General features: G+C 40.1%; 1 protein-coding gene across 4 annotated transcripts in view; it reads right to left on the bottom strand.

The window, feature by feature from the left end:
* The window catches only part of LOC149225573 (cycloartenol synthase-like), a 529,143-nt gene that overhangs the window by 213,035 nt on the left and 295,494 nt on the right, over window positions 1-20,614 (bottom strand). For all 4 annotated transcript variants that reach the window (XM_089377155.1, XM_089377157.1, XM_089377154.1 and 1 more), the window contains exon 16: window positions 20,401-20,544. In XM_089377155.1, the coding sequence (XP_089233281.1) occupies window positions 20,401-20,544 (144 nt within the window). The remainder of the gene's footprint in view (window positions 1-20,400; window positions 20,545-20,614) is intronic.

Here is a 20,614-nt window from a genome sequence, read left to right as displayed (position 1 = left end):
TCCAGCAGACCAAGCAATCTGTAATAAAATAACCTAACCAAATAGTTAGGATTATTCCCAAATCACTTTTACATAGATTCGATCTAGAACATTAGGACTCCCATAAGATCCCAGTGACAAAATCCATTCCAGCTTTGCGGTAAGATTGAAGGAAAACTCTGTCAACCATCTGAGAATGGATCGGTGAGACAAAAAACCTCCCAGAATGTAGATCGTCACCAGAAAAGTAAGTTTACCTAGGTGATTGCATACACGACACAGATCTGCTGAGATTATTTACATTATACACATGCAGAAAGGGTTTACAATATAACATGACGATCAGGCTGATGATGATAGTTGAACGACACGGACACGTCGATCAGGCGCTATCCCTTTTGCAAAAAAATGGGGAGTACTGCTATGGGTCGTTGTCTTATAGTGGTCAACAAGGCCGACTTGATCAAATATGCACATGTGGGCATCTAATTCAAAAATATACTTTCCCTTGTTCAAATTTGATGACCTTTAGGTCGATTTTGGTCCTATAGAAAAGAGGAATTCAATGCAATCATCATCTCCATCAAATGATTGTCCAAAGTGTAATTTGGCCCTAGTTGCCAATTTAAACAAAAAATTCTCCTTCGCTTATGCACTCCTAATATGTCTTCAAACTTGCTCTAATACCATGTGAAAATTTCCTTGAAATGTAGAAATTGGAATTTATTCTTCTAAATGATTAATTATACAGTTTATTTGTTGCAGCAAAGAATGAATAAATCACACTGCCATTCTTCACAATAAATTTATGTTGCGGAAAATAAACTGGAACTGAGAAAATAGATGCACACACAATAAAAATGACACAAATCTTTTTGGACAAAAGTCCTCGGAAAAACCCAATTGGGAAAACCAATGCAGCAGATGAGGGTTTATTGTATTATGCAATAGAAAAATCTGAGTACAGTATCTGGATGCCTAAACTGGCAATCCTCCAACAAAATAATCTGACCAAAATATTAGTGAGACGATTTGTCCCACCCGAAAACTAATCTCAGCTCTGAAACTGGCTCAATTTTACTTTTGAGGCTATTCGAATTTTTCCAGCACCTGCAACTGGAAATCAAACCTCACTGCCTCTACAATTCGCACCTCTGGCTGGTCTATGTAGATTTGGAGAAATTGTGCTCAAATCTGAATCTGGGTTCCACAACTTTTCTCCTTTCACTTCTGAGCCTCAGATCTGTTCTTCAAAACTGCTTTGATACCATGTGAAAATTCCTTCATTGCAATTAATTGGAAATTTATCTCCTAACGGTTCTGCAATTTATTTGTTATTACGATGAATATCGATAAAATCACAATTACAATCTTCACCAAAATAAATTACATTGCAGAAAATAAAATGGAAACTGAGAAAATAATGCATGCACACAATAAAATCGACACAATATTTTTGGACTAATAGTCCTAGGAAAAACCCTTATGGGAAAACTGGTGCAGCAAATGAAGGTTTATTTTATTATTGTGCAACAGTAAAATCTGAGTACAATCTCTGGATGCCCAACTGGCAATCCTCCAGCAAATAATATCACCAAAAATATTTTGGAGAAAATTTCTCCATTTTCAAACAAACTCGGCCTCCCTCCAGCCTACTCACACTGCCTAACTGGTTGCTCGCACTACTGGCTTGCGCAGTTCGTATAACCTCTAGAACTACTCCGAATTGGGCTGTCTAGCCTCCTCTTTCCATTGAAAAAATTCGCTCTGCCTTCCAAAATGTCTTTTCGTCCTTCAGTAACTGATCCAAACCCTTCTCGACAATTTTCTCAATTGGACTAGCTAACTTGCACCACCAAGACAACTTTCTCTGTAGAATATTTTGGCGTCCCTTCTGCTGGCTCTCCGACACTGGAAAAATCCTCTGGAACTCTTCATTGTTGCTTGCTCAATCATTGATGTTCTCCTTCTCTGGCTCGAACTCACTTCCTTGCTGAATCTCTGCATCTGGATAACTCGATCTGCCTAGGAACTATCTATTCTCTTCTCTCAACTGTGTCTATATCCATTCCATTGACTTCCTCTTATAATTTCTCGCTGGAGCACCAACGACCATGATTAGATCTCCATAAACAACTAATATCATCTTAGACTCGATCCATGTGAATCTCTAGAGTGTTCTCGATCATCCTCAATTAATTCCCATTAGTCAATCAATTTTCCTAAGTTAGATTTAGGCAATTTTTAATTGTTGATCAACTAACTTAATTGAGGCATTTTGCAAGCTTATCTCGCGAAACCTTTTTCAGGTTTTGAAGATCTTGTGTTCCTTAGCCTCTTAGACACAAATCGAGACTAGAACACCTATCTGATGCTACAAAATCTAACAATTCAGCCCCTTCAAGGCCAAGCTCTTAAACTACGGCTTGGTGCGAATTTCTAGGAAAGGGAGACTTTTTGGATTGGAGAGTCTAAATTCCAAGGTTATAGTTGGTTGCCTCAAAATCAACTCTCTTGGTAAGTATTCACTTCAATTTCGTCCATAAACTTTCTTAGCCTAGTTGTTTTCCCTTGGGTAAAACCTAGTTTGGTGCTGCTTCAACTTAGGGGCTTATTTGATGGTTTTGTGTGCCCTTTTCTTCTTGAAAATCATTGTTGGAAATCATTTCTTAGCAACTTGATCTTGGGCCTTCCCAACTCTCAACCCATCAGTCAAACCCTAGGTCATAGAGTCAAACCCTAGGTCATAGACTGCCATTCTTAGGCATCTCCAAGGAAAGCAAATTGCCCTTACCATTGATTGAACCCGTGTACTTAAGTGAATATTTTCCTTCGAAGGCCTATTGGTCACCCTATGCCATTTTACCTAGAATACCTATTAGGTGACCTATTCACTTATAAGCAATGCTCCACCAAGTTTCTGGGATGAGGAGGTGAGGGAGTGAGGGTACGCAAGAGCGGCCTATGCAAAATCTCCCCACCAACTTTTAGGAAACTTGGGGGGACGTTGGGGTATTAAAAACTTATAAATATAAAATATAAATCGATGAATCATATAACTAAAACGAAAGCATGATCATTGATATCGTTATCATATAAATTATAATCTTATGTCATACAGGTAAGTTTGTAACTGTACAGTGTAACTACTAGTCTACTAACTTACTAACAATGCACAAGAAAATAAATTGTAAAATTATAAATGTTTAAACTTTTAAACTTAAAACCATATTGATGTTCCACTTCCAACTATGAACATTGAATACTGAATATTGAAATAAAATTATAAAAGTCAAGTTTGGTACATCAAGAGTCAAATTTTTTAATTTTAAGAGTCAAAATAACATAAGAACATATCAAAAGATAAATGAGCATAATTGCTCAAGGTAATGCCCTACTAGTCTCTGCATCCAGCTGCTGCGTGAATAAATCAAGATCAACCATATCACCATCTGAGTCAAAATCACTTGCATTCTCAAACATGCTAAGTGGCACACCAACCAACCCCATTTGTGTCTCATCAAGTCTCTCCTCCATATCTACCTATGCATCATCCTTTGGAGCAAACAAAAGGCTGCTTGGCGATGGCGATAGTGTTCAATTCAACAAAGGAGCAAACAAAAATGAAATGTCAAATGAACATAACCCTTCCTGATCAGTCAACAAATATTAAAAAGTACAATTTTTTTGTTTCATTAAAAAATTGTGAATTTTTTCTAGGGAAACGACCCCTCAAGACCCCTTAAAACCCCTTTCGCCTAGGAAACGACCCCAAAAATGGAGGAAACGAGCCCTTTCAAGTTTCCTCACGTACCCTGTTTTTTGGGATTGTGAGGAAACAACCCCCTCTCATCCCCAAGTCCCCGGAGCGCGAGGGAGCTAGGAAACTCGACCCCCGAGTTGGGGGATGCAACCCTGTGGAACACTGCTTATCAGGACTCCTTCCTTTGGTGAAAATCAGTAAAGAATAGGGATTTTTTGCTGTAGTGACAGTGAGCTATCACCCTATTATTGTCTCTTGGTCTCGTATTAACCTTGTAGGGTACCCCTCTCCAAGGCCTGCTAGATTTTGTGGCAATAGACCCTCAAGAGGTTCTCTTAGGAAAAGATTCGTTTTTTTGATGCCATAGTTGATCCTTGGGGCGAGGGAAGTTTGAGGAATCCTCTCTAGTTGAATTTTGATCTCATGGTTTTCCTTGATTAGCTAAGTGGTTAATTATCCATTAGATACTAGTTCCTTATCCTAATCCATTTTAACGGGTAATTGACAAAAGGAGGGTGCTCTTCTTAACCTCGCCTCATCATTTGATCCTCACTTGACTCCATAGCTTTTTGGATATTGGTCTCTCGCCATCATTATTATTTATTCTCTCCCAAAATCAACTCGATTGTTGGTGTTACTTCTGATATTTCCTTGTTCCTTGTTGATTAGCCCTAGTGATTCTTTAGGGCAGCTCCCCTAGAGCTAGAGGAGAACTGGCCTAATAAAGTGCATAGGTAGGTTGTTGAGGTGAGAGTGGGTGATCTTCCAAGGTTCCACTTGGATTGTACAATGTGGTTTAGAGCTTTTATCATTCTATCATACAATTTGGGTGGTAACAAGATTTAATAGGGAAACTTTTTGGAGGGATGCCTAGATGTCCCCTTTCATGGAGGAAAGCCCAGAAACACCTCTTTTCTGGGGGTCATGCCTAGAAGTCCTCCTTTCAGAAAATGTTTCCCCTATGTTTCCGCACATTTCATTAAAAGGGGGGCATGGGGATATATAATCCCAAATATACACTGAAAAGTGTATTACTAAGAAAGGAAATGCATCAGGCATGCCATGTGACTCGTGACCTGACTCTATAGTGTGAAATTTCTTTAAATCACAGCGACTAAAAATTATTCTTCTAACTGATTAATTATGTAATTTATTTGATACGGCAAATAACGAATAAATCACACTACTAAATTACGTTGCGGAAAATAAATTGGAACTAAGAAAATAGATGCACACACACAATATAAATGACACCAATATTTTGGACTAAAGTCCCCGGAAAAAACTCTAAGGGAAAACAGGTGCAGCAGATGAGGGTTTATTTTATTACTATGCAATAGGAAAATTTGAGTACAATAATCTGGATGCCTCAGTACAATAACGAAATAATCTGACCAAATAATTTTTCTAACAATTTGTCTCACTTGACAACTGATCTGACTCCAACAATTGGCCCCAATTGAGCTACTCAAATGCCCCTGCATCAACCTCCACGTGGTGCTTATGTGGGCTCTATTCGCACTACCTGTGGAATTTCCTAGAATCTGTTGTTCTGTCCGACTCTTCCTCTGGAGATGACTTGCTTGGCCTCTTGGAAATTTTCCTAGTCACTAGCAACTGAATTGACCTCCTCTTTAGCCTAATCGAATTGCCCTCTAAATATTTTGTGCTTCCACTGTGCAACCTCACTAAGGAAATACTGCAACCCTCCTGCTGCTGACTTTGTGGCACTAGAACTTCACTGGAAATCAATGTTTCTACTCCCTCAATCACTGTTTCTCTGACTCGAGCTCTTCCCTCTGCTGAATCACTGTACTGGATAGCTCGATCTGCCTAAGGAACTTGCTCTCCCTCTTGCTCGATGTATCTATCTCCATCCCCATCGACCTGCTCTCATAATCTCTCGCTTAATCACCAACAACCATGATTAAATCATTATCAACGGCTAAAATCATCTCAAACTCAATCTGTGTGAGTTTCTAGAGCATTTTCAACTTTCCTTAGTTAATTCATATTAATTAACCAGTCTTCCTACGTTAGACTTAGGAAAAATTTAAAGGATGGCTAATTAATTTAATTAAGGCGTTTCGCTAGCTTATCTTATGAAACCTTTTCTAGTTTTTTAATATCTTATTATCTTAGCCTCTCTGACACAAATCGAGACAGGAACACGTATCTAATGCTACAAAAACTAACACTCCCTCTTAGCGAGGAAAGTGTTTTCTCCCATAACATCTTCCCTCATGCTACTGATGCCTGACCCTGTAACAACCTGTCATTGTCCACCAAGCTACAACACATACTCTGATTCATCTGCTAACCCTGTAGTTGAACCATCCTGCATCTCCGCTGCTGCTAGCCCTGCACTGCTCCCAACATTTCCTACGCTGCATCTAATCTCATGTTGTTGTTGTTGCTGCAACTACTCCAACTGAGAAAGATCTACTGATCCACTGTGTCCCTGTACTGGCTCTACAACTATCTTCCGAGTCTCTGACTGCAACTAGCATCTGCACTGTCTATTGAGTGCGTCCCTTAGGTAAATAACTACAACTGTTCCTCAAGATCTTACTGTGCCTACTCACACTAATCCTCTGGCTACTGAAAACTGTGTGCCCCTGTAACAATGACAATGATCCATATGAAGAGAATATCTACAACCTGTAGCTTCTCTTCCATGGACCCTACCCAATCCTGCAACTCTGAAGCACTATGCTCCTCCTCCATTTGGAGGTATAGCTACTACTAAAGCAAACTACTCCAACCTGAAGGTTAACTCATCTATATCTACCGAAACTGCGGTCTGCTACTCCCGCTTCGTGTCTTTTTTCTTGGGACACTGGGTGTTGTAGTGACCAAACTCACCAAACTTGAAGCATTTGATCTTCAACAAATCCTTCCTCTTCTTTTCTCCTCCCTTTGAGCTTTGTCCCTGATTGGAACCTTTCTTCGCCTTTCCCTTACTAGCAAGGGCTACATTCTCCTCCTCCTTCTCAACCTTCGACCCTTAACTACTACAGCTGGAAGTACCCTGGATAAGGCCGAGCCTTAGTTAAAATCACTCCATAGGTGTTCCCAATAATGAATTTTGTCTCATCTAGTAATTTCCTGAACGAACGTGGCCCACTCTTTGATAAAACCATTTCGAGCAATTCAATCAAGTTCGTTGTCCTCTAGTTTATCTCCTACAACTGCTAGCTCATCTCGGACATCTTGAATTCTGGTGAGATATGGAGTTACGCCTTCACCCTTCATCATCTTTGTGGTCCTCAGCTTCTCCTTGAGAACCATTTTCCGATTCTTAGATGGATCTTGGTATAACTTCACAACGACATCCCACATGTCCCTTGCCGTATTCTTCTCTGCAATGTGTGGAGCAATATGATCTCAGACTCCATTCAAGAACATCCATTTTTCTTTGGCCATATCCTTCTTATACTTGTGGAACTGGATAGGGTCTATCGGTATAACTACAACTGCCGTCACGAACTCCTTCAGGCCATGCTCATCCAACAGGAATAGCATCCTAGCCTTCAAGATACCAAAGTTCAAGGCTCCGTCAATTCTATCCTGATCTCTGAGACCTACTGTGGCCATCTTTGTGAAAAACTCAAAATTGGGAAATAAACAAGAATCTCCTCCCCATTCCACTCTTCGCTGTACACCCACTCCCCATTTGTTCCACACCCACTGCAGGCCCACTATTGTGTATTTTGTCCACCGTTGTTCCTGTCCACTGACCATCCGCCCCGTAAACACCGTGTTCCCCGCCCCATCCGTCGAGTTGCATCATTCCCTTTTTCGCTGCCCTCCATTGTGCTTCCCGTGGTGCTTTTGCTATGCCTGTTACCTGTGCTGCATTCAAATAACACAGAAGACCTCATCCCTGTCGTCAATCGCTGAGAAGGTCAATCGGTGCGAGGCCAATCAGTGCTCTGTCAATCGGTGAGAGGTCAAACAACGTGAGTCGTTGAGGAGTCAATGCTTCAGGGAATATATTAAGTTGGGTCATATTTGACCATACCATTGGAAAACTACATAAAATATATATATATATATATATATATATTATAAAATAAGTACATAATAATAATAACTTATTATATAATTAAAATTAATTTAATTATTATTTAAAAAAAATAGAAGAACTGATTGATTCCTATGGTGGTCTAACAAATGTGCAGCTTGCTCATTCAATTGGAAATTTTTTTAAAATGCCTTGTTAAAACGATTTCACGACGAAGAAGAGGATGATGTCTACGAAAGATTCGTTCACCTCAAACAGAAGGGATCGGTAAGTGAATACACGCATGAATGGGAAGTGTTAGCGATAAGGCAAAGGGGATTCTCAGATGAAGAGCTATTAAAAATGTATCGTTGTGGCCTTAAGGATTACATTCAGGAAGAATTAAAATTATATAAACCCCAAACCATTGAAAATGCCAGACATGTTGCCATAATTATTGAGAGAAAATATAAGCTTAGAATGTCATCATTCAGAGAAGATGAAGACCAACAACACTCATGAAGAAAAGAAACTAACAAATGTAGGTATTGTGGAGAAAAATGGACATCAGGACACATATGCTTTAACAAGACACTGTATACTTATGAATTCAAGAAGGAATCAGACACTTCAAGTAATGATCCACGTAAAAAAATGGACCCCCTTTGGGTTCAAAACGTCAACACAAGAAACATAATACTGTGGATAATCCAGATCATGCTACTCCAAAAAAATAGTTGTCGCAAAGATGGAGAAAATTGGATGCCAGGCCATAAATGTGAAGACACATCCCTGCACTACTATAAAATAGTAGATGGGAAGCAAATTGAAGTACAAGAACATCATGAAGGAATTGTTGTCAGACCCAGTGAAGATTCAAATTCTAAGGAACCGTCATTAGCTGCAATTTCATGTGACTGGAAAAACCTTGATGAAAATAGTAACTCTTTCAGAGATCAAGAACAACAAGCAACTACAAAATATGTTCCACCACATCTTTGGAAGAAGAGCCAATTCCCAAAAAGGAACATTAAACTTAGTAATCCATCAAACATGAGGAAGAGTCTATGTCCTCAAACCTTAAGGCTCAAAGGACTTGTTGACCACTACGTGTCAACTACCCATAGCAGTACACTCCCTTTCGCAAAAGGGATAGCGCTTGATCGACATGTCCGTGCCATTCGACTGTCATCATCAGCGTGATCATGTTATGTTGTAAACCCAGTCTGCATGTGTAAATTGTAAATAATCTTAGCAGATCTGAGTCATGTATGTAAATTGCCTAGGCAAACCTAATTTTCTAGTGATAACCTACATTCCGGAAGGTTTTTTTTTCTCACCGATCCATGATCTGCAGAGTTTTCCTTCTGCCTAACCCCAAATTCGGAATGGATTTTGTCATTAGAATCTTAGGGGAGTCCTAGTGTGCTAGGTCGAATCTATGTAAAAGTGATTTGGGAATAGACCTAGCTATTTGGTTAGGTTATTTTATTACAAATTGCTTGATCTGCTAGATTATATTTGTGTCGCAGAACTGGGTGGTCTATGAGGGTCTATGTCAAATGGGTTTTCCCCCTTGAGATGTAAAATTGTAAAAGTCATGGTGTAAAGTGTCTTGAGGGTTGAAAAATGTTTTATCCCCTCATAAGTCCTAGGTCCTAGGTGATTTTTCCAAAGGTTAAGTTCAAGAATCCAATAAAATTAATAAAAAAATAATAAAAATTAAAAAATATAAAAACAATAAAAGATATAAATAATAAAAAAATTAAAAAATTAAAAAATAAAAAAATAAAAAATAAAATAAAATAAATTAAAAAATAAATTTTAAAAATAAATAAAAAATTAAAATAAAATAAAATAAAATAATAAAATAATAATAAGTCAAAAGTTTTGAGGAAATAAATGCAAAATTTAAATTTTCAATATATTAAAATGCATTTAAAAATTTTGACGGATGAGATTAAAAGGGATTTTGATCCTCATCGACGATCAAGATCATTTTGACATGGATCACTCGAACTAGCCGTTGGGAATTTTTCCTTTAAATAGGATGTTAGGGGTCATTTGAGATCATTCGATCTGTGAGTCTTGTGCTAAAGAAAACTCTCTTGTAGTCATTTTTTGTGCAATAAAGAAAAACATTGGGGTTGAAAATCTTGCTGGTGTTACTCTTCCGGAAATGCTGTAAGATGTTTTATTTTTCTGCATAATTTTATTTTCAGTCATTGATGATAGCTTGATGAAGATTGATTTAGGCACAGGTATCTTGTCTGATCTCTGGGGTTTGAATGATAGTTTAATTTATGAATATAATCGCAGGTACCTCCATTTGATCTGAATTTAACTGTTGTTTTTTCCCTCTATGTTAATGGTTGATTTAAGCTGTGCAGGATATCCTTAATTTTGAGTTTACCGGGCATTAGGGGAAGTTCTCGGCTGAACCAGCCAACTCCCAGATTGCGTTTTCTGAAAGAGCCCAGCTAGTTTTGATCCCGGGCTTATCATTTGAAATTTTTTTTATGAATGCATGAAGGGTTTTCTGAAGCATCTCACATTAAATTTAAAATTCTGAAAATATTTCTGTGGCATATTGACAAATCTGGCTATTTAGAGCCTCTGAGCTATAATTACTGTAATTATTTAGCTGGTTTTAGGTTTTTTTAGTTTTGTTTCTTGCACATTCTATTTCTGGGTGTTCAGTTTTTGCAGGTTGCAGGTACAGATTTTGAAAATTTTTCAGGGTTTTCCATCAGGCAATCTGATCAGGGTTTCCATTAGGTAATCTAAAACAGGAAGGGTTTAAAATTTCAATTAAGTTTTTGGACTACAGGTCTGCTACCTGCGTTTTCATTTTTCACTGTTGCCTAGGGATTTATTGCTGCAGAAAAAATTTTGAATTTTTTTTAGGGGCCACAGTTTTTCGCTGCCACCATACCTCTGCCATTTCTCTCTTTCCATGCATCCTCAGCCACCACACAAACAACTGCTCATTCACGCTGCTGTCATCCAGATCCACGCATCAATAGCCTTCATTCCCTCTCTACAGTATCCTCAAACCTCCACGCAGCTGCTCTTCTCTGCTTGGCGTCGAAGTCTCTCCTACACGCAAAGCCTTCCTTCACCTCTCCTTTCCTCCGTTGCTGTCGCCTATCCTCAAGTCGCAGTAAACTCCTCTGGCAGCTCTATGCTACCTCAAACCTGTGTCATCTCCCTCGACTTGCGCAGACATCATCGCAGCCCTACCCGCATCTCTCTTCCCATCCATCGTCGTGTCTCTCTCAGCGCTCCTGCAGTTTCCTCTTTCTACTACGTCCTCTCATCCTTCACGCGAACCTACAGTCTCAAACAAAGCAAATTTGATTTTTTTTTTATGACGAGTCTTCATGGTGATACGTATGGTAAATATTTTGGTAAGTTTAGATTTTAAGTCTGAGTTTTATTTTTTTTAAGATTTAGATTTAAATTTTCATTTTTGTTATACGACAAGTGTTAGTTCTTTTATTTTGATTTTAGCTTAGCTTTTAGTCTTAGGTTTTTTAATTTTAAATTAAATTTTCATGTTGCTTTAAAATTCAAAAAATCAATAAAAAAAAAATATATATATATATATATATATTTTCCGAGGAGAAAAATCTGTAATTTCCATTAATTTCATAAAATTACATATTGTAGATGCGTACGCATATGCAGAAGTGTGGGCAAAGCCACTTACAATAACAATACTTCAAGAGAAGTATACCAGAAAAGCCCATAAACTGGGCAGCAAGTATGAGTATGAAAACCCCAAACCAGTCTGCAGAAAGCAGAACTGTAGAGGACACCCATACCCAACACAACAAAACAGCAAAATAAAGCAAAAAAGTGCCTGAGGAGAGCAAGATACAGAAAAATAGCCGCCCAAACCAAGAAGAGGAGGCATGAAATGAGGAAAGAGTAGCCAGGGTAGCCACTCCTCCCCCGCCCCCTCAAACTCTCCACCTGAACCAGAGACTGTATACTGCCCCAAGCTTCCTCAACCGCCTGCAGCAACCCCAGCAAAAAACAGCCATGTTGAAGCGGCCCGAAACCATGCAGAGAATAACACCTCCACACCCCAGTTCCCTCAACGCTTCAACAAACCGCAAAGGAAGGCCAGCGAGCCACCAAAAAAGGCACCATCTGCCACAGAAAAGGAACCCATCCGGTCCCAACCCGAGCAGAGGCGAAAAAACAGGGGGCAGAGGCGGCTAGGGCAGCCACCTCGCCCCCATGAAGAGTAAAATCTGAGGACCAAAAAAAATCCCGCTCCAGTACCGCAGCTCAGTGCAAAAAGAAAACCAAAAGACCAGCTCCTTTGATGACCACCAAGTAGAGTCTCACGGAATGAACGAGTAGAGGGCCGCCGAACCCCTCAAGGCACAGACACTTGCCTCAGCCGTGCAACACTAAGCGAAAAGATGCCCCGGAACACTTCCGTTCAGAGCCCAAGACGAGCGGACAGAAACGCAGAGCCGGAGCCGAGGACAAAGGATACGGGACAGCAGGAGGAAAAGGAGTCGAAGAAGCAGCGCCCAATTTTTGGAAAAAAAATATATAGATATCTATATCTATATATATATATAAGCTATAAAATGTTAATTCTAGAGTTTGATTCATTGAGGGTAGATTTTTCATAATCTTTATTTAGTTTTTAGAATTAGATTTTTTTTATAATTTTTAGTTTTAAATTTCATTTTAATTGTACATATTTATTTATAATTTCATTTAGTTTAGTTTAGTAATTTTAAGTTTCATTTACTGTAGTTTTTTCTTAGTTTTGTTTTGTTTTATTTAAAAATATAAAGATATTTAAAAAATTTAAAATTTTGAAAAAGCTTAACAAAAAATTGAAAATTCATTTTTGGTGTCTTTCATGGTATTTATGTTCCACTTTTCTATAGTTAAATGCACTTAAATGTTTATTTAAAGTTAGCTATATGAATGTGGTAATTGATTAGCATTTAAAGCATTCAATCTTTAGAAATTTAATTGTTGGATCATTTAAAGCATTGTGAGTTTATTGAATAACTTATATTGCTTGGGATATTTGATGATAAATGATTGTTTTACATGGTTCATATTTCTGCAACATTTAATAAATAATCATTTAATCATTAACTCCGTAAGGCACTGGTACATTAATTTCTAAAATCAATCAGGTGCTAAATTGCCTTGTTGTGTCTCCCAACCCAACTGGTCCACAGTTGGTCTTCCTTTATTCCATAGGGTCTACCCCCCTTAGCCTCGGGAGATGGCTTAAATGGAGGGATCGAGGATCAGGGTGACAGCCCCCGGTCTGAGCGTTGTCGCGCTGCTTGGACAATCTGTGCGACAACAGGACTCATAAAAGACAGAAATGTCAATATACTTATAGATTCTGGTAGTACTCACAATTGTATAAACATTGATCTTGCTAAAAAACTTGGTCTTTGTATATGCCCAATCAAGGACTTGTCCATGTCTGTCGCTACTAAAAGGAAAATCAAGGAAATAGGAGAATGTCAAAAAGTTTCAATCCAAATACAAGAACTGAAGCTACAAACAGATCTATTTTCCCTACCACTCAAAGAAATGGATGTAGTTCTAGGTGCAGAATGGTTAATACAACTAGGGAGCTATACTACAAACCTTGAAGAACAATTCATGGAGTTTAACTAGCAAGGATGACATTATAAATTGAATGGTGTTAACACTTCCAACTCCAAGGAAGGTACAAGTACTCCTAAAGAATGCACCAGTCAACTATTGTGTGTGGAGCATGATTGTTCAGAGGTCTCTGTTTCAGCCGGATGTATACCCCAGGAAGTTTGTACACCCCTCCACGCGGGGGGGTGCGGGGGGGACTTGTCCCCTCGCGGGGGTCCGGGGGGGCCGATCCCCCCCAGCTGGGGGGTTCGGGGGCCAGCAGTCCCCCGGCGGGGGCTCGGGGGCAGCGCCCCCAAAGCTAAAAACAAATGTAAAATTGCCTTGTAAAAGTATAGTAATTTCTAGTCAATCTGGGCCGTTCATTAGGCAGATGATCTGACAGTAGAACTTATGTTTAGTTTAGGGTTTTTTGCCCTAGAAGGCAACCCCTCTCTTTGTATGAGGGCATTGTATTGGAGGCTGAGATATAGATGTATATTCTGTGAGCGAGAAACAGAGAGGTGAGACTGTGAGAGAAAACAGAGGATATTACAACGGATTTGATGTAGGTTGTGTCTCTTCATTTTGCTGGATAATAGAAAGGAAGGACTGGCTGTTAGAGGGTGGACGTAGCCCAAACTGGGTGAACCACGTATATCTGTGTCTCTCTTGTTTTGTGCGTTTTCTGTGTTTATATTTCTGCAATATTTTATGTGTTTCATTGCTCCGTAATATATAATTTTCTAAAATCAACAAAAGGATGTCATTCCATTGCAACAATGTTCAACTAGAGAAAACCCTTCTGGTTGTGCTTTGAGGACAAAGCATCTCTAAAGGGGGTGGCAATGTTGTGAATAAAAATATTCATAAAACATCAATTAAATAATAAATATTAAAATAAGCAAATATCAATAATAATAAATTAATTAAATTAGTTAATGTCTCATTATTTCTGAAGAGACATGGGTCAAAAGTTGTGTCATTCTATCTTCATGGCCAGTGTTGAAATTTCTAAATCTAACACATTAGGAATCCCTACTGCATTTTCTAGTTTAATTTCTCCTACTTGTTTATTCCATTAACAAGTTATTTATATAACTATAAACACTGAGATAAACACAAATGCAGCCTTAACTCATATACAGATCAACAACTGAAATAACTGAGACAAACACACAAGGGAAACTGTTATTTTGGCCAATCGTCTCTGGAAAAACCCAATGCGGGAAAACCAGTGCAGCAGTTTTGAGGGTTTTATTATTATGCAGATTCTTGAGCACAACTAGGTTGCCAGAAATGGCTCACCCAACAGAGATTGTTACATGGCAGTAATACCTCTTCTCGAAGACAGATATTCAACTTCTCAGCTCTACTCTGCCTCACAAAAAATCCTTTTGGCACTTCCTCTGGCTCTATGTCAACCCTGCTAGCCTCAGCGTAGCTCCTCAAGCCTCTACGTCAGCCTCCTGGCTCTCCGCATCAGCTTTTGGCCCCTCTGCGTCACCCGCGCAGGCCTCTCTGCCTCTGCGTAGCTCCTGCTGCCTCTGCATCAACCTCTTCAGTCTCTGTGCTGACCCTCTGGCACTATCCCTGCCTCTCTGCTATGTACTCACTGCCCTTCACTGCAACAGACCACTAGCTCAAATTTTCTCAGCAAGCCTCGATCCAGAAAATCGAACTGACTAATCAATCTTGGTGCATCTCCAACTGACCCTCAAGCCTCCTCTGATACTTTTTCTGTTGAGTCTTCAACTGCCAAGATTAAGTCCCTAATCAACAGCTAAGATTAGATTTGGCTTGATCCATGTCAGTTAGAACATTCTCACACAGTTTTATATTAATACCCATTAATATTTTAATTATCCTAAGTTTAGACTTAGGAACCCCATTAAAAATATTAATTATTTTAATATCTGCCCAACCGGGTGGAATTTCCCCAAACCATTCTGGGTCTTGGAGATCTTATGTGCCTTAGCCTCTCCACCAATTTTCATGGCTAGATCACATCTGATGCTACCACAAATCAACACTCCCTCTTAGCGAGGAATGTGCTCTAGTAATGCTCCACCACTGAAACATCACACTGATCCTTCCGCATCAATATCTGTGCTGATGCTTGGCCTGTTGCCTCACATCATCTGCACTACCGCTTCCGGTACTGCTGCCCATGACACTGTCACTTCCACTGCTACGTCTATACTGCAGCTCCCTCTCAATATGCTGCCCATGCTTCCCCTAGCACTACCACTACCAAATCTTGCACTGCAACTTAGTTACCGAGAAGTAAGTAACTGATCTACCCAAATGCTTCACTGCAACTCAGTTACCGAGAAGTAAGTAACTAATCTACCCAAATGCTGACATTCGGTCAGTCCGGAAGCCTCATGATGCTGAAGCTTCCCCTGCTGTTATCCTGTGCTCCCTCTGTTGTCACTGCGTTGCTGCATACACCTCTATGCCTCTCGAACTGCTGCAACCTCCACTGCATTGCCTCAGATTTCTGCACCCAAGCACTTCCTTATTGCTCCACCTGACCCCTGTCATCCTGCTACTGTCGTTAAGGGCTCTTGTAGCCAAATATGATCCAAGAGTTTGGGCACCTCAAGGATCTTTCCCCTAGTATGTAGTCCTCCTGACTACAACTCGATGTCTCCCCACCTCTTCTCTAGAGGTGCATGAGCACTCATGGCACAATCGTCATCAGTCTCGACCTCTTTCTCCACCTTAGCTAGAGTTTCCTTTGAATCAGAAGCCTATCCCTTGTTTTTCTTCCTGGGACACTGGGATGCATAATGTCCCAGCTCCCCAAGGTGGAAGCACTTCACCTTGGAGATGTTCTTCTTCTTCCTCTTCACTTGTTGTCCCGCAGATGCTAGAGCTGCATCCTCCTCCTCCTCTTTCTTGATTCGACCTCCCTTGCCACTATTCAACGCCTTGGTCAACCTCCTAATCTCTTCTTAGAAAAGAGCCTCCCACATCTCCTCCCATCTCGGAAGGGTAGACCTACCCAAAATACTTTGGACAAATGTCTCCCACTCCTCGGAGACTACATTCAGGGCAGTCCTCACCACGAACTCTAGATCCGGTGTAGACCCCACAAAAGTGAGCTGGTCGCAAATCTCCTGCAACCTGAGAAGGTCTGCTCCCCCTTCTGCATCTGATACGACTGCAGTTGATTTTCCAATAGCATCTTCCACTGCATGGAAGAGCCCTGATACAAGGTCTTCAAAGTATCCCACATCTCCTTTGTTGTGTTCTTTTCATAAATATGTGGTACGACATGATCTTTGACCCCACCAAGGATCATGCACTTCGCCCTCGCCATTGCATCCTCGTACTTCTCATTATCATCTGGGTCGATTGGGCTAGCCACGGTTCTCAAGGCAAAGTCTTTGTTGTGATGTCGATCTAGGATTGCCAGGATCCTGGCCTTCCAGATGACAAAGTTGAAAGCCTCGTCCAACTTGTCCTGATCCCTCAGTCCGTTCACTACCATTTCAGCTCCTCTTCTGGACTCCCTCTGAGTTTTGACTTCCCTCCTAGAAATCTCCCTCTAAGTCCTGATTTCCTTGCTGGAAATCCTCCCGCCAAATGTCGAACTGCTCCTCTCCAATCCTCCTTGCAACTGCAACTCGGATCTGGATTTCTTGGCTAGAAATCTGTCAAGGTAGCGACTCCCTCTACCTTGGTTCTGTCCCCTTAGGTACTGTTCTGCACCGACAGAAACAACACCCCACCAGCTTCTCAATCACAATCTACCCACAGCTCCCAAGCCCCAGCAACTGAAGAAACTGAGCCTTTTAGGCTCTACGCAATCCCAGCAATGGCAGAATCTGCTCCTCCTGGCCACAATGTCGATCCTTCCTGGCTGAGAAAGATGACCGAGCACTGCGTAGGTCTGATCTGCCCCTCTCTGCCTCTGCGCTGACCCTCCTCCTGGCTCGAAATGATGACGCAGGCCCTCTGCATCACTTCTTCTCTATTGCTTCTGCTTTGGAACAACGTTGTCTCTTGGGACAGCTACTACTGCTGCAAATTCTCCAGATTACTACTAGTGCCTTCAGTTCTCCTGTGATCTGCAACCTTCTGATACCATGTTGAAATTTCTATGTTTGACACATTAGAAATCCCTACTGCATTTTCTGGGTTAATTTCTCCTACTTGTTTATTCCATTAACAAGTTATTTAAATAACTATAAATACTAAAATAAACAAAAATGCAGCCTTAACTCATATACAGATCAACAACTGAAATAACTGAGACAAACACAAAAGCGACACCATTATTTTTGGACAATCGTCCCCGAAAAAACCAAATGCGGGAAAACCTGTGTAGCAATTCTGAAGGTTTTATTATTATGCAGATTCTTGAGTACAACTAGGGTGCCAGAAATGGCTCACCCAACAGAGATTGTTACATGGCAGTAATACCTCTTCTTGGAGACAGATATTCAACTTCTTAGCTCTACTCTGCCTCACGAAAAATCCTTTCGGCGCTTCCTCTTGGCTCTGCGTCAGCCCTGCTAGCCTCTGCGTAGCTCCTCAAGCCTTTGCGTTAGCCTCTTGGCTCTTTGTGTCAGCTTTTGGCCCCTTTGCGTCACCCACACAGGCCTCTCTGCCTCAAAGCAATCCCCAACTACCTTTGTGTAGCTCTTGCTACCTCTGCATAGCTCTAGCTGCCTCTGCGTCAGCCTCTTCGGTCTTTGCGCTGACCCTCTGGCACTATCCCTGCCTCTTTGCTATGTACTCACTGCCCCTCACTGCAACAGACCACTAGCTCGAATTTTGTCATCAAGCTTCGCTCCAGAAAATCGAACTGACTTATCAATCTTGGTGCATCTCCAAGTGACCCTCAAGCCTCCTCTTATACTTTTCCTGTTGAGTCTTCAACGGCCGAAATTAAATCCCTAATCAACGGCTAAGATTAGATTTGGCTTGATCCATGTCATTTAGAACATTCTCACCCAGTTTTATAGTAATACCCATTAATATTTTAATTTTCCTAAGTTTAGATTTAAGAACCCCATTAAAAATATTAATTATTTTAATATCTCTCCAACTAGGTGGAATTTCCCCAAACCATTTCTAGGTCTTGGAGATCTTATGTGCCTTAGCCTCTCCACCAATTTTGATGGCTAGAGCACATCCGATGCTACCACAAATCAATAGCCAGTCAATGCCTACACACAATCATATTCTTGCATACAGGTTTAAATGTATCTGAGATTTAAGAACACCAGTGAACAAATTCATTGTTCCACACATCTACTGGAATTTATTCTTCTAGATTAATTATACAGTTTATTTGATATGACAAATAACGAGTAAATCACACTGCAATTTTTCACAAATAAATTACGTTGTGGAAAATAAAATGAAACTGAGAAAATAGATGCGCACACACAATAAAAATGACACCAATATTTTGGGCTAACGTCCCCGGAAAGACCTCGAAGGGAAAACCGATGCATCAGATGAGTGTTTATTTTATTATTATGCAACGACAAAATCTGAGTACAATAATATGGATGCCTAATTGACAATCCTCCAATAAAATAATCTAACCCAATAATTCGTGAGACAATTTGTCTCGCTCGACAACCAATATGGCTCCAACAACTAGTCGCAACTGAGCTACTCGAATGCCCATGTGTCAGCCTCTGCGCGGTGCTTGCACAGACTCTACTCGCACTACCTGTGGAACTGCCCGAATTGTGTTGCTCTGCCTGACTCTGCCTCTGGAGATGACTTGCTTGGCCTCCTAGAAATTTTTTCGGCCACTAGCAACTGAATCGACCTCCTCTTTAGCTAAATCGAACTGCCCTATAAATCTTTTGTGTTGCCTCTGCCCAGCTTCACTGAGGAAATAATGCGGCCCACCTGCTGCTAACTCTCCGACACTGAAACTTTACCGGAAATCACTACTACTGCTTCCTCAATCACTGTTGCGCTGGCTCGGGCTCTTCTTCCTACTAAATCATTACATTGGATGGCTTGATTTGCCCAAGGAACTCGCTCTCCCTCTTGCTCGATGTATCTATCTCCATCCCCATCGACCTGCTCTTATAATCTCTTGTTGAATCTCCAATGACCATGATTAAATCATTATCAATGGCTAAGATCATCTCAAACTCAATCTGTGTGAGTTTCTAGAGCTTTCTCAACTTTCCTTAATTAATTCCTATTAATTAGCCAGTTTTCTTAAGTTAAACTTAGGAAAAATTTAAATGATGGCTAATTAATTTAATTAAGGCATTTCACAAGCTTATCTCATGAAACCTTTTCTGGGTTTTGAAGATCTTGTGTTCTTAGTCTCTCTAACACAAATTGAGACTAGAACACCCGTCCGATGCTACAAAAACTAACATAGTGTGAAAATGATAACTGAGAACAATCATACAAGAGGTACAATTCATCAAACATCCCCAATCAAGGTTTATGAGCAGACTCAATAACTGAAGTGTAATACAAGAGATAATGCATCAAGCATCCCCAATAAAGTATTATCCCCAATAAAGTTTTATGAGCTGATTTTATAATATAAAAAATGATAATAATTATATCAAACAGTGACAAACCGCTTACATATCTACCCATCCTTATCACCTACTATATGGTCTCCCAATACTAGCTGATCTGTGTGATTTCAATAGAGACTTCAATGAACAAGAGTCTAGTAACATTGCTAGCAGTGCCGCAAAGCTTTCATTAATTGACATTAATTTAGCATTTCACTAGATGTGATGCAGACTACATGCAACTTCAAATATTGTGCTAAATGTCCAAAACAAAAGATTTGATTCCTGAACAAGTACAATCATCACTGCAGCCCTGATTTTCATTAACCACTATCTATCTTAATATGGATCAAAGTTACTCCTCAAAAATACAAAAAGAACATCATGTATGGCACAAACCTACAAGAACATTTTTTCCTATTAAAACCAAAGTCGGAAAAGCATACTTCCCATGTTTCTGCTCTTGTGTTACTTCCAAAACAAGAGCTTACCATGAACCATCAGGCCTCTGGAAATTTTCAATGGACTCAGAGGCTTTTAAAATGCACTCTTCTATTTCTTTACGTCGGTATTCTGGATACAGTTTATTAAATGCTGCAAGACCTTGAGTTACTGCTGAAGTGCATTCCACACACCTGAGAAGTGCATATAGATTCCAAAATAATTGAAAAATAAACCGAAGATGTTGCAAATGACATAATGCAT

Source organism: Pinus tabuliformis, chromosome J, assembly GCF_031772625.1.
Source record: "Pinus tabuliformis cultivar Carrire ecotype Pingquan chromosome J, CPIR1, whole genome shotgun sequence".
NCBI classification, from domain to species: Eukaryota; Viridiplantae; Streptophyta; class Pinopsida; order Pinales; family Pinaceae; genus Pinus; species Pinus tabuliformis.
Note: the sequence above shows the minus strand (reverse complement) of the source record. Positions and strands in the feature narration are given on the sequence as shown.